Here is a 15704-nt window from a genome sequence, read left to right as displayed (position 1 = left end):
TTTAGAGGAGCCGTGGCAGCGTGCAAGATCGGCAGTTCAAACCCACCAGTTGCTCCTTAGAAACCCTATACAGGGTAGCTATGAGTTGGAACTGACTCGATGGCACTTAACAGCAATAACAACTGGTGGTGCAATGGATTACACATTGAATTGTTAGCCACAGAGTTAATGGTTTGAATCCACCAGCCACTCAGAAAGCTGAGGCTTTCTGCTCCCAGAGATTAATATTCTTGGAAACCCTATACAGGGTTGGTGTGAGTCGGAACCTACTCAGTGATACACAACAACAACAACAACACTAATTTAGAAGCATTCTGGCATGGCACTGTAGGATAAGCATTGGACTGCTAACTGCAAGATCAGCAGTTCAAACCTAGCAGCCACTCCTTGGAAACCCTATATAGGGTTGCTATGAGTCAGAACCAACTCTATGGCACTTAACAACAATTCTAGAGGTTTCTTTGATGTTACTATTTCGCATCTAGACTAAAACATATTTTCTGCAGAAAAAATACTCGTTAAGGATTTAATTCATCTAAAATTTACCATTTTGTTACAATTAGGTATTATCAGCAATCATAGTACTTAATTTGAAATTGTATGCAATTAATTTTTTTTGTTTGTATATGTAGATGTAATGGGCGAAAGCCAAATTTCTTGTTCTGTGTGATTCATTCCATTGTTGTATTATAAAAGATTTGAGTTTTGATCATTAAAAATCATGTATCCGTTAATAAAGGTGAACTGTTCACCTAGTATGTGAAGATTCGTTTAATTCATCTTTATTTTTTCTCTTTGACAAGTTTATAGAAAGCCTCCCATCAAAGGAATTTTTTGAAAATGCTTATGTTCTAGCGGTTCTTCTCTTCTTGGCCCTTATTCTACAAAGGACCTTTCTACAAGCTTCCTACTACGTGACCATAGAAACTGGCATTAACCTCCGTGGAGCTCTGCTGGTATGTACAAGCTTTGAGTGCCCTGAGTTTATTGAAAATGCCAAATATCATCCAGCTACAGGATTCATTTTTATTGTTAGAGTGAATCCACTCTCATACATGACAACCACATATGACCATAGAATTGCCACATAAAGTGTTCTGAAATGTGATCTTTATAGTCATTAGGAGTTGGCAAACAACAAAAATCTCACCAGAAGCAGATCACTAGGTCTTTCTCTTCTGGTTTTTATTTGGAGCTGCTGGGTGAGCTTGAACCCCTAGTCTTTTAGTTAGTGATTCAGGGAGCTTAACCAGTGTGCCACTAGGGCTCTTTATAGGATTATTGTTGTTGTTAAGTGCCACTGAGTTGGTTCCAACTCACAGTGGCCCTATAAAGGATTTCCAAAGCTGTAAACCCCACTAACCACTCCTCAGAAGCCCTATACAGGGTCGCTCTGGGTTGGACCCGACTCAACAGCACTTAACAAAAACAACAAAATCCTTATGGTACAGAAAGCCTCATCTTTCTCCGAGGATCAGCTCTCAAACCATTGACCTTGTGATTAGCAGTCTAGTACTTATGTTACAATTCCATTACACTCCCTTATGGGATTATGTGGTTGTTGTTAAATGCCATCCAGTCTGTTCCGACACATAGCGACTCTGTATAGGGTTTCTGAGGAGCAGCTGGTGAGCTTGAACCACTGACCTGGTAGTTGTGCACTAACCTGCAGCGGTCTCACACCAGGACTCCACCTATAGGATTAGTAGTGGCTTGAATTTTGTCTCTTTATTCAATTTTTACTGGAATATCATGCCATCAACACTTTTAGGAATTAAATGAAGATAAATTTTACTGAAAAATGTGAAATTTTATTTTTTATTATAAATGAAAGCATGCATGTTTTCATTTTTTATAGAAAATTTTAAGTTGTTTCATGTTAAGGGTATGATTATGAAGAATCTACATAATGAAAAATCTGCAGAACTTGTAATGCCAGCCAGGAACCTCTGAATTAAAATAACTGTGTGGTGCTGTGGGCTAATGCGCCAGACTGTAAAGTCATTTGAACTGCAAGGTCGGTGGTTCAAGCTCACCAGCTGCTCCTTGGAAACCCTATACAGGGTAACTTTGGGTCAGAATCGAATAGACTCGACAGCACTTAACAACAATTGTATTGTAAGGCTAATATTTTGAAATCTTGCATTTACTTTTTTCTGTTTTGGTTTGGTCTAGAGTTAATATTTAAAGTTGAATGCATGTTTTATTTATAGTACTAGGGAAAAGTTTCTATTTGGTTGAGGATTGAAAGTAACTGTACTAAAATGAAAACAGTTGTTGTTTTAAGTAGATGTTGTAGTATGTGTGTTGTTTTATTTCCTCTTTCACAAAGTTAAAAAATTACTTGAAATATTATCTTTTTAATATAAATAAAAGAGCATAGTATTCATTATAAAGTTTAGAACGTCAGTCATCTTTTTTTTTTTTTTCTCTCTCCTTTCTTGTAGGCCATGATATACAATAAAATCCTTAGACTCTCTACATCCAATTTATCCATGGGGGAGATGACTCTGGGACAGATCAATAACTTGGTTGCCATTGAAACCAATCAGCTCATGTGGTTCTTGTTCCTGTGTCCAAATCTCTGGGCTATGCCTGTTCAGGTAGATCAATATCAATAAAATGATCATTTTCAGAGAAAATCAGCAGCTAAAGGAGCAATAGGATATTTAGCTCAGTAAATAAACCTTTGGAATATGCTACTATTGTTACGCTCTTTTTATAAACAAGGAAGCTGAGACTAAGAAAATGTGTATTTAAGTTGTTGTTAAGTGCCATAGAGTTGCTTCTGATTCATAGTGACCCTGTATAGGTTTCTGAGAAGTTGCTGGTGGGTTTGAACCACTGATCTTGTGGTTAGCAATCCAGTGCTTATGCTATAGCATCACACCAGCCTCCATTTAAAAAATTAGACTGTGTGGGTTCAGATATCTGCTCTACCACTTGCTTACACTAGTTACTCTTCTGAGCATTAGTTTCCTCAACTGTTAAATGGTGACAGCTGCTTATGGAGTTGCAGAATTGTTAAGAATTAATAATTTAATATGTATAAAGCCTTTAGCACAATGCCTAGCATTGCCTGGTTATTCAGTAATTGAAGCATTGCATTAGGCATTGCTGCAGAAGACTTTTTAAAGTGTTCAAGAGCAAAGATGTCAGTTTTAGGACTAAGGTACACCTGACCCATGCCATGGATATTCATTCGCCTCACATGCATTTGATAACAGAAAGACTTAGAGTCCTCAACAAGCTTTCAGAGTCCATTTCAGGAGTTAGCTAGTCAGATGTTGTTGTTGTTGTCTTCATAGTGGCTCTGTATAGGATTTCTGAGAAGCACCTGGCGAGTTTGAACTACTTAGTTTGTTTTTGAACTGCTGACCTTGTGGTTCAAACCGATCTTGTGGTATAGTGCTTCTCCTACAGTGCCACACCAGGACTAGCCAGATAGAGCCTCAAAAAGACACAGAGCCTAGAACAACATAGCAGATTAAGAACTTTGCACAAGCATTTGGTTCTCAGTTGAAGACAGGCAGCAAGGTGTCAGTGACCTTTATCACTAACTCTAGCGGAAAAATAGAGACAGAGTGAGGATTTCAGATTCAGGTCTCTCAGGGTATATAAACATAATGTGTGATGTAAGTGAGCCATGTAGTACCAGAGTAAAGACACCCACCAGCCAAAGCTACAGTGAAACTTATAGTCATAGAAAGTAAAGCTTTGCAAAAACACAGCAAAATGGAGTGGCCTAAATGTCATAAGTTAGAGAAAGACGAGGCTTTCTGCTCCCACAAAGATAACTGAACAACAACAACATATGCATGTGAAATTAATAAAGGAAAACTGGAGAAGAAGCAAAACATTTAAATTATGGTGTTGGTGAAGAATATTGAAAATACCATGAACTGCCAGAAGAACAAACAAATCTGTATTGGAAAAAGTACAGCCCAAATGTTCCTTAGAAGTGAGCATGATGAGACTTTGTCTCCCATACTTTGAACATATTATCAGGAGGGACCAGTTCCTGGAGAAGGACTTGGTGAAGTAGAGCACCAGTAAAAAAGAGGAAAACTCCCAACAAGATGATTGCAGTATGCTCAAATACAACAATTGTGAGTACAGCGCAGGACCAGGTGTTTTGTTGTGCATGGGGTTGCCGTGAATTAGAACTGACTCAACAGCACCTAACTACAACAACAACAATTATTATTGTTCAAAGTCAGACAAGTCACAGACTCAAGATTTGATGCCTTCCAACTTTGACAAGTCTTATGACTTTTCTAAACTAGAGCAATTGCTTCGATCCATCCCATAATTCCAATAGCTGGCATATTATAAAATGTCAAACCTTATAAGGTGTCAGGGACACTGGCAAGCTAGGAAACGATTTAGTTCTTTTCCTTGGAAAGTAACACTTTAGTAAAGAACATGGGGGCTTTCCCCCATTTGGTAAAAGTGGTGAAAGAAATTCATCAATTTTTTTCTAGTTTTAGGATACTGAATATTTTTATTTATATTGAGTGTTGCATCCTATAAATGGAGCTTAAACTGTAGATCTTATTTGTTTCCTGTGTCTCTGTGTGCCACATTGATTAAAATAAATAATAGGGAAGATATGCTAGTGTTTACGTTTACATTGCCTTTTCACTTAAAAAAATGAAACTACAAGTCAAATGAAAGTATGTATTATGCACAGTGCTTGGTACAAAGTTAGATTTGAAATAGCCATTATCTGAATCTGTCACTATGTACTTTTGGGTAGGTCAATTAGGTAGCCACCCATGTGGCATATTTTTAAGTGCTGGACCAGACATCTCAGTCTGCTTCTAAATGTCTACATCATGGATGATGTTACGGAAATTTCTATTTTGATTGGAATTCCAAAGTGTCTAATTGGTTAGGCAGTAAACAAGTGCTGGTGTCTCAGAAAGTTACTATTAATATGTTATCATTGGCGTACACGCATGCATTACATGCTTGAACTGCATGTTGACAGTTCATTGCTAGTCGTTTTGAGCCATTGTGGGCTGAGCTACTGGAAAAACATTTATAGTGGAGAGACTGTTGTTAACTTGCCATTGAGTTGATTCTGGCTCGTGGTGATCCTGCCTAACTGTTTGCACCACCTGGAGTTTTTAAAGTAAGAGGAAGAAAGTAGCAAATGAGAGATTAGGCATAGATGGCTCAGCTGTGGGTTTGGGAATTACATTTTATGAGAGAAATGAGGTCAAGTTGGACCCCAACTATAGCAGCTTCATGGTTTTAGGTAGCGCTAACTTTTTTTTTTTTTTTTAATCCAGATTAATTATAGTGGGGATTTTCTCTTTGGACACTCGGGCAGTCTCTTAAATGGGGATGATACATACGATTTTCAAGTCCATGAGTAAGGGATATTATTCCAGAAGTTACATATTATTCTCTCTTTTTTGTTTTTAAACTTTTTATTGCTAATTGAGTGAAAGTTTACAGAGAAAATCATCAATTTTGCATCCAACAAATCACACACTTTGTGTCATCTCAATGATTGCAATCCCCTCCAGTTATTCCACTCCTTCCCTGTGGTTCTTATTTCTATTCCACCCTCCTTCTCAACACTTCTGAACTTTGTACTAAGGTAAGTGTTGTCCTTTTGATCTTGATTGATTAACCTTTCTATGGTGATCATATCTTACTAGTGTTGTTGTTCCCCCTCTATACCTACCTACTGCTTGACTGAAAATTGGGCCAGGAGAGTGAGTTCCATTCCAGACCTGCAGGGTAGCTGAGATCCATAGTCTTTGGTTCCTCTAGTCTCTTTCTGAGCAGCAAGTCCAGTCTTTTTTATAATTTTGAGTTTTGTTTCACATTTTTTCCCACTCTATCTGAAACTTTCTAATGTGATTCCTTTCAGAGCAGTTTCTAGAGGTAATGGGGCACCATCTAGTCCTTCTGGTCTCAGAATCATGGAGATTGATGTTAACATGTTCCATTGGACTAGTTGATTCCATGAATCTTCATTTTTCATCACTCTTCAGTCTCCTGCACATGAAGAATCCAATAGTTGCATCTTAGATGGTCAGGACTAGCATTATCATCATTATGTGATTCCAGCGTCAGTCCAGAGGAGAGGAGCTCAGATCACTCTTTTAGTCCACAGCCAACCATCCTGTGCTTGCTCACATTATGGTGCTGCATCCTCCCAACCTTGAAAAGCTAAGTGTAGTTCAATTCCAAGAGAGAGAAAACAACATGGGATATCAAAGTTATGGCAAGTGACAACACTTTCAAGAAAAATTACATATCCTTTCTGAAGTGTGAGGAGTGCTCTAGAAAGTGGCAAGAGGCATGGGACACTGCAATCTATGGTAACAAATTGGCTTGATACCAGTTACACAGATCATGATACGAAAAATAAATTCTTACTACGTAGCCATTCCTGAAAAAAAAAAACATAATAAAACCTGCTGTCACAGTTGAGCTGAATTCCAAATAAACTTAGTATTTGTTGTTGTTGTTAAGTGTGCTAGAGTTTGTTCCGACTCATGTCGTTGTTGTCAGGTGCTATCGAGTCGGAACCGACTCATAGCGACCCCATGCACAGCAGAAGGAAACAATGTCCGATCCTGGGCCAACCTCACTACCGCTGCCACACTTGAGTCCATCAATGATGCCACCTGGCCAATCCATCTCGTTGGGGGTCTCTTTCTTTTTCTCTGACCCTCCACCTTACCCAGCATGACATCCTTCTCCAGTGACTGTTCCCTCCTGACAATATGTCCAAAGTATGAGAGATGAAGCTTATCCATCTTGGCCTCCAAGGAGCACTCTGGTTATACTTCTTCCAAAACAGATCTATTGGTTCTTTTGGCAGTCCGTGGCACTTTCAGTGTTCTCCTTCAACACCACAACTCAAAGGCATCAATTCTACGATCTTCCTTATTCACTGTCCAGCATTCGCATCCATATGAGGCTATTGAAAATACCATGGCTTGGCTCAGGCGTACCTTAGTCCTCAAGCTGACATCTCTGCTCTTCAACACTTTAAAAAGTTCTTGTGCAGCAGATTTGCCTAATGTAATACGTTGTCTGATTTCTTGACTGCTGCTTCCGTGAGTGTTGACAGTTGATCCAAGAAGAATGAAGTCCTTGACAACTTCAATCTTTTCTCCATTGATAAGAATGTTGTTTATTGGTCCAGTGGTGAGGATTTTTGTTTTCTTGAGATTGAGATACAATCCATACCGAAGGCTGTGCTCTTTGATCTTCATAAGTAAATGTTCTGACTCATAGTGACTCTGTATAGGTTTATCTTTGTGGGAGCAGAAAGCCTCATCTTTCTTCAGCAGAGAGGTGGAGGGCTTGAACTGTACACCTGTGACTCACAGTCCAGTGCTTATTGTGTGGAGCCACCATGAATACAACCTTTTTCACTAAGCAATATTACTTTCACACAGTAGCTACCACGTTCCTGTTTCCATGTGTTTTTCTTCCTAGATCATAATGGGAGTGATCCTGCTCTATAATTTACTGGGATCCAGTGCACTGGTTGGTGCAGCTGTCATCGTGCTCCTTGCGCCAATTCAGTACTTCATCGCTACAAAGTTGGCAGAGGCTCAGAAGAGCACTCTTGTAAGTAACATCCTTTGGAAACATTATTAGAAAAGCCAAGTGATGCTATTTTAGTTTTAAACTATAGGAAGTTAGTACAGACTACTTAGGATCATTTGGAAAGCTATTGTTCTTATGTTTCATTTCAGTGTACATACAGCAGCTGTGTAGTTTCTGTATTGCAAGATATTTTTAAAAAGTAGATTGAAACTTTAAGACTTGATAACCAAAGACTTCCAAATGCCAGAGTCATAGGTCCTGATGTTTTAAGTGCCATGAGGTGATCATTTGAATTCTTTTCTAGATCACTTTAGTAAAATACATATTTAAGTGTACATTAAGACCATTGATATTTAATGGAAGGTATAGATAGCTCAGGGGGTAATAAAGAGTCAAGTTTGAGGCTTCTGAAATTAAATTTCCCTAGGGTCAAATCAAGCTATATCAAGTCAAGCCATGTCATGAGATAGGTAGGGAGTTTATACTGAAATGCTTCAGTGGCAGTTGCTCCGGCTGAATTTGTTCCTGGTCAGCTTGGTAAGAAAGAAAAAGCCCAATTACTGACCTTCCCTGGCTTCAATTTGCCATGAGATCATTTTATTTGAGCAAGAATTGGCTTCTTTTAAAGAAATATTTTCAAATAACAAATTGTTGACAGCATGCTTAGAAACAAACTTTGAATGAATATGAGCAAAGCTGTCTATAAATCAGGCCTAAAATACAGAGATACTGCCACTGACACAGTTGTTTCTCAAGTTGGTATGTCCACTGTGCTAAGTGAGTTACTTGCCATGCTAGTGAGTTTTATCACTTGTTTTTCTGCTGCTTATGATGCGGATAGTCATTAAACCTGTCTGAGCCATCCACCCTCCTTACTTTCACACAAATACAGAAAGGTACAGAAGGGGGTGAGTCTAAAGTAGAGACATGGCTACCCTCAAACATTTGTTTTAAATTTAGGAATTTATACTGTATTAATTAATTTATTTAGACAGCTAAATCTCAGCCCTGGTTGCTGCTAACCCAAAATTGGCAGTTTGAACCTACCATCTTCTCTGTAGGATAAGAATTTGGCAATATGCTTCTGTAAAGATTTACAGCCTTGGAAATCATGTGGGCCAGTTCTACTCTACCTAAAAAGTCACTATGCTTTGGAATCGACTTGACATTGAAGGATTTTTTTCTATTCTTTTCTTTTCAAAGTTCCTGTTGTTGTTGTTAAGTGCTGTTGAGATGATTCCAACTCGTCATGACCCTGTAGAGGAGCAGCTAGTGTGTTTGAACTGCCGACTTTGTGGTTCACAGTCTAATGCTGATCCTACAGCACCACACCAGGTGTCCCTGAAGAGACTAAAAGCCAACAAAGCATAAACCATTTGCTATCTTTAATTCCTCCAATCTGCCTGTCTATCTCCTTTTGCTATGTAACAGGTGATTTGTACCTTGCTAATGGGGAGCTCTGTGACTCTGTAGGATAATTATTGAACTGTGAACCACAAGGTTGGTGGTTTGATCCTACCAGCCGCTCTGCAGAAGAAAGATGAGATTTTCTTCTTCCGCAAAGATTTAAAGCTTTGGAAACCCTACATGGGGTTGCTATCAGTCAGAACCACCTTGTTGGCACTTAGCAACAACAGTGCTTCGAATGGAGTCCTTGTGTGGTGTTATAGGATAAGCACTAGACTGACAACCGAAACCGAAAGGTTGGCAGTTCAAATCCACTAACCACTCCTTGGAAACCCTTACAGGGTTGCTATGAATTGGAAACAACTCAAAGACATTTAACAACAACAATGCTTCTAATATAATATTGGTGATGGAGGAAAATAGAATAGTTGACTAGAATGAGGTTTCTTTACTACAAATTTCTCTACAATTATTTTAAGTTGTTAATATTTAGCAAATCTAATTTAGACTCTAAACAGTAATTTACAAAGAAGTTTGTAAAATTCTAAAATCAAGGATAATTGGCTTGCTTTAAGTAATGGTATTATGAAGAGACAGTATGAACACACATACCACAATAACTTCACATTCTCAAATAAGAAATAAATTAACTTTTCTTAAATTCATTGTTTACCTTCTAGGTCTGGGTGATAATTTTGAGGAAAGAATAACATGATTTAGGTGTTATAAGGCCCATGGAAATTCTCTGTGTCACTTCCCTAGATTTACATATATAATATCTACAGACATTTTTTAAGGAAATCAAGTGAATCAGAAGAAATTTCTTTTTTAGAACAAAAGTAACAGAAACATAAAAGCTTTTAGGTGAGAAGAAATTTTGAGATTATTTCATTCTATTCTTCATTTTAAAGTTAAAGAGACAGAAGCACAGAGGGTTTACTTCTGGGAATCTCACAAGCATTATTATGGCAAAACCAATAAAAAATCAGTTATCTCCTCAATATTTGTCTAATACACAGGACCACCTCCAAAGGACTGGATGCAATGCATTTTTCTTTTTTTCCTTTATAGGATTATTCTACCGAGAGACTGAAAAAAACAAATGAAATATTGAAAGGCATCAAACTTCTAAAGTTGTATGCCTGGGAGCACATCTTTTGCAAAAGTGTGGAAGAAACAAGAATGAAAGAACTATGTAGTCTCAAAACCTTTGCACTTTATACATCATTGTCCAGTAAGTTCCTGCAGTTCTAAAGACCAAAGGATGTTAAGAGCAACCCCCAAACATGCAATCCGTTCAGTTTAGGTTGTGATCTATGAGATAGCCAAGTGAAAAAAAGAAGTCTATTGATTCTAGACATGTTCTGTCCAATAGCCAGTAACCACATGTGGCTATTTTAGCACGACTAGCAAGGTAAGCACAGGCTTAGAATTAGTTAGCCCTGAATTTGATTCCTTACAAGTTGCATGCCCTTAGCAAGTTACTTTACTTCTGAAATCCTAATTTATCTTTCAGATCAAGATGATACTGATAATTGTACCTGTAACTGAAACCCTGGTATCAGTTGCAATTGGCTGCATAGTTGATTTTCAGTATAAATTTGTTGATTTATGTTTGACTGTGTTAATATTGATCTTATCCCCAAATATATGCTTCAAAATTATCTGTAGTTTTTTCATTTGTTTGGAAAAAATGATGTTCTATTTTCTTAAAGATTACTATTAAAGACATTTTTGAAAATTGGAAAAAAAAAAGACTAATATTTCCAGGTAAAAAATGCCAAATTACATTTACATAAGATCCTCTATTCCTTTACATTTTCAAGGTTTAAAATAGGTATGGCACTTTTTTATGCGCCCCTCTCTAGATTTTAAAAAGTAGTTGTTCAGGCAATGTATTTTTTTTTCTCTAAGTGTGATAGTACTCTCAAGAGTCATGAGTTAATATTAGTTCAGCTCACATGAACTTTGCTAAACTACTCCTACCAATATTTGATTTGATTTGTATGTCACTTTTGCTTGCAAGACTTTTCACAACTTTTAAGTTTTAGAGGTTTATATATTGTTTCTACTTGAATTCTAAACTATTTTGGATCTTAGTTAAGGGTTATAAACACTTCCTTTGTGAAGTGAATTTAGAAAAAATACTTGTCATAAAGGCCATGTATTTGATTTCTAATATTTGAATGCTTTAAAAACAAAATGGGAAGGAGCTTTGTGTTCTAGCTGTGCACCACTGCTAACATGGTATCAAATGCTGTTGTTGTTGTTAAGTGTCATCAAGTCGGTTCTGACCCATAGCAACCCTGTATAGGGTCTCCAAGGCACAGCTGGTGAGGTTGAACCACTGACTTTGCAGTTCAAATGGTTTTGCATTAACCCACAGCGCCACACCAGGACTCAAATGCTAGAAGACAGACAGAATAACGGAGACCTTCTTGACTAGTAGTTCTCTAAATTGATTGCCTTTGCAATCTAGCTTGCTCTACAGTGGGCTAAAATTCTCATAGAGAAGATACATGCAGCTAGAAATAAAAAACATTGCTACAAATAATAGCTAAAATGCACTCAGTATTTTATAGTCTATTACATAGTCAAGTATTGCCATAAGAAGTTTGCATGTGTTCTTTCATTTCATCCTCACAGTAGCCCAATGATTTAGATGATTTTTATTAAAGCCACTTTAGAAATGTAAAGATTTAGGTGTAAAGAGCTTAGGTAAAGTGAACTTCCTAAATGGCAGAGATTGAATGCTAACCCAGATTGTCTGTCTCCAGAGGTGAGACTTGAGTTGGATTTTGAAAGGCAGATAGATATAAGGGGAGAGAGAACAGAAGAGGTCATGCTGGAGGAGAAAAACAAATCATTAAAGTGAAGATGCATAATTATGGTATATTTAATTAAGAACCTTGATAAGGAATTCTTGAGTCATTGAAGTATAATTCCAGTTCAACCACTTCTTTTTTTTTTGGTTAATAAATTCAGTGTTTTCAGAGCTTGAACTATGCAAATTGAATAGAGCTGGCAATGAATCCATCTCTACCATTTTTTAGCAAAATGGTCTTGGGCAGGCTGCTTAAACTTTCTAATCCCTGTCTTCTCATTTACAGATTAAAAAAACATGGGTAAATAAATAACAGTATCTTCCACATAGGATTGTAGTAAAGATAAGTAATGATACAAATCTTTATTGAGAACATATTCTATTCCAGGAACTGTCATTTGCTTCACACTCATTATGATCTAGTGCTCAACAATATCTGTACCTCAGTTTACCATCTAAAAATTGGTGAAATAATAATAGCTTTATCACAGTAGAATGAGGTAGTGTGTGTGTCATTGTTTGTTGTCATTGTTAAGTGTCGTTGAGTTGATTCCAACTCATAGTGATCCTATCTAGGATTTCCAAGGAGTGGCTCATGAATTTGTACTGCCAATCTTGTGGTTAACAGCCCAGTGTTACAGCACCATACCAGTAACTATTAAATATTTTATGGATGTTATTTATATGGCATCATGAAAGAACAGAAGACAAGCCCTACTCAGATAGAAAATTGTTGTTCTGTTCTTGTGAAGTACTGTCGAGTCACTTCCGACTCATAGTGACCTTGTATAGGGCTTCTGAGGAGTGGTTGGTGGGTTTGAATCACTGACTTTGTGATTAACAGTGCAGTGGTTAGCTCATCCTACAGTGCCACGTCAGGAGTGGGTAAATATAAAAAATTGAATAACCAAGATTGGATATCCTTTGCATACTACTGATATGGTTAATCAGTATGCATACTGACATTCAACAGAAATGTCAATGTTCAATTTTTTGAAGAATAAAATCTACTTTGTACAGGATAGTGGTTATTCTTAGGTATTAGAGGGCAAGAAGACTTGAATTAAAATCCTGGTTCAGCTGCTTTTAAGCTGTGTAGCCTTGGTTAAGTCTCAGTTTCCTCATCAGTAAAACTAGGTGGTATTAATAGTACCTTGTGGAATTAAATAAGATGATGCATTTAATGTCTTTAGAAATGCACTAGGAATATAAAAATGCTCAATTAATATGGTTGTTAAATGTCATCAAGTCAGTTCTGACTCATAGAGACCCTGAATAGGGTTTCCAAGGAGCAGCTGGTGGGTTCAAACTGCTGACCTTATGGTTCACAGTCCAGTGCTTATCCTCCAGGATAAGCTCAATAATAGTAGACTCCTCATACCAGGAGTCCATGCTCAATTAGTAGTAGATGAAATACTGAAAAGGAGAGTTAAACAGAGCAAATACAAGTAGAACTGATGCTCTATCTCTATTTTTTATGAATTAGTCTTCTTGTCACTTGAGAAAATAATTTCCTAGTCTCTAGTGCCAAGTGATCAAATATTGTTTTTATTAGTAAAAGACAAACAGATTCTGTTTTATTTTTCTCTCTTCATTTTGTTAGAGTTTTATATGGAGAAGTGGAAAAAGCATGGAGCTTTTGTACCAGAAAGATTGGATTTTAATCCAGAATCCATCTCCTGCTAGTTCAGAAGCTTGCATGTTACTCACCTTTTCTAAGCTGCTTCCTCATTACTTCTGTAGGTTTATTGTAAACAATAGATGTGAGGATATATGTAAAGTACTAACACCATACCTCAGTAACTGTGAGTGGTTGAGAAGTAGCAAAGTAAAGTGATGGTACGCACAGACTGAGGAAGCAGACTGCTTGGATTTGAATCCCATCTGTGTGACCGTGAGCTTCTCATTCTCATATTTATAATGGAATAATAAGAGTGCCTGCTACCTCTTCCTGGTGCACAGATTGCCATATAAATGCTTTAAAAATAGTAGTAGTTGTTCTCATTCTTCCTCAAGAAAAGAATATTATTTATTTGAGAATATAGACAGCGAATAAAATAGCAGATGATGAGGAGAAAAGAATAAAGTATGCTTAGGAACTATAGTGACCAAGGCAATGTGGCTCCTCATGTATGTTTTTAAAAAGCTTAGATTGGTGTTTAGATTCCTAGTGCCATACAGGAATTTGCATTTGATAACTAAGTCAAGTCTGTACCTGCAAACACTCAATCTGATTCTGCTCTATGTACTGTGTTGAAAAGGGATCATGCAAGATGATCAATGGTGTCCTCTATTGAGGGTCAGGAAAAGCAGGCTCTAGTGCTCATTTTGCCATTACCATGCTCTGTTAACAACAATTCATTTACTCTTTTGGGTCCTCAGTTCTTAAAATTTAAAGGTTTGTGAAAAGTATAGCTGCAAATCATTAATTTGGCTTTTTCCTTTACTGACAATTTCCAAACACTAGTAGTTTAGCTTCAAGTAGGAGTTTTCTTTGTTCCAGTTCTGCATACCATTCTCACCAAAAGCTAGTGAAATATATTCCTAGAGAAATACGTAAACCAGCCGAGGGTTCAGGATAATTGTTATTTGTTACCTGAAAGATCTATCATTGAAAATTAATATTGCTTTTGGAAAAAAAAATTTAAAGTGATGTCAATTAAAAAAAAATCTGGGTAAGAATCCAATATTTATATATTTAAGTGAGTTAAGTAGAATAAACATGAAACCACATTTCAAGTGGCAGCATCAATGGACTCAAGCGTGGGAACAGTAGTGAGGTTGGCCCAGGATCGGGCAGTGTTTCGTTCTGCTGTACATAAGGTCGCTATGAGTCAATACCGACTCAATGGCACCTAACGACAATTACTAATTTTTAATAATTTGCTTCATTATGGAATTATTTTCTATAAATCCTTTTCTTTATAATATTTCATTAAAAAAACCATTTTCAATAAAGAATACATTTTCTGGTTAAGAGTAATATGCATTAGCTCATCTAAGTGTTGTTGGGGAAACATCAACTGGGAAATATTTGTGGACTCCAGACAAAATATTATTTAACTCACTTGGCCTTTCCTGTCTTCAAGAAAAGTTGTTGTAATAATAGATGATTAGTTAAAGTGACTATAAATGTTTTCACATTTCAATGAAACTAATATGCTGATTTCTTTCCACAGTCTTCATGAATGCAGCAATTCCCATAGCAGCTGTTCTTGCTGTAAGACACTTTTACTTGCTTTTATAAATGGAAAAAAGTCAGTTTATAAATGACTTATGAACAGGAACATGCGGGTGGTCATATATATTACCTCATCTCTGCCACTTGCTTAAATCCAGACTTTTTCAACTATAGGCATTTGGACCAGATAAGTATTTGTTGTAGGGGGCTGTCCTATATATTAGGATGTTTAGCAGTATCCCTGGCTTTTTCCTACTAGATGCCAGTAACATCCCTCCAGTCATGACAATCTAAAATATTTCCAAATATTGTCAAATGCCATCAACCCCCAACCCTAGGGAGCAAAATTATCAGTGGTTGAGAAGCACTATTATAGCATTGTTTTATCAATATGGTAATGCTAGGTCAACAACCCAAAATGATGTAATGATTACATTATATTTCATATAAAATGATAAACCCAGCAGCTATTATTTTTAGAAATGTAGATAACTTTGTACTGGACACCAATGTTGCATCAAATAAATTTTTTTTTTTTAATATTTACAATTTTTGTTGTTGTTAAGTGTCAGTTCTAACTCATAGTTATCATATGTAGGGTTTTCAAGGCTATAAATATTGTTTTTTTTAAATATTCACAATTTTTGTTGTTGTTAAGAGTCAGTTTCAACTCACAGTCAACCTGTACAGGGTTTTCAAGACTATAAT

At 36.8% G+C, this 15704-nt stretch overlaps 1 protein-coding gene across 2 annotated transcripts in view; it reads left to right on the top strand.

Moving 5' to 3' along the window:
• ABCC9 (ATP-binding cassette, sub-family C (CFTR/MRP), member 9) overlaps positions 1–15704 on the top strand; it is a 157402-nt gene that overhangs the window by 31922 nt on the left and 109776 nt on the right. For both annotated transcript variants that reach the window (XM_006866936.1, XM_006866937.1), the window contains exons 7-11: positions 804–956; positions 2448–2603; positions 7471–7605; positions 10063–10225; positions 14995–15035. In XM_006866936.1, the coding sequence (XP_006866998.1) occupies positions 804–956; positions 2448–2603; positions 7471–7605; positions 10063–10225; positions 14995–15035 (648 nt within the window). The remainder of the gene's footprint in view (positions 1–803; positions 957–2447; positions 2604–7470; positions 7606–10062; positions 10226–14994; positions 15036–15704) is intronic.

This window comes from Chrysochloris asiatica, unplaced genomic scaffold, assembly GCF_000296735.1.
Source record: "Chrysochloris asiatica unplaced genomic scaffold, ChrAsi1.0 scaffold00098, whole genome shotgun sequence".
Lineage (NCBI taxonomy): Eukaryota > Metazoa > Chordata > Mammalia > Afrosoricida > Chrysochloridae > Chrysochloris > Chrysochloris asiatica.
This window is presented reverse-complemented; position numbering and strand designations above follow the sequence as displayed.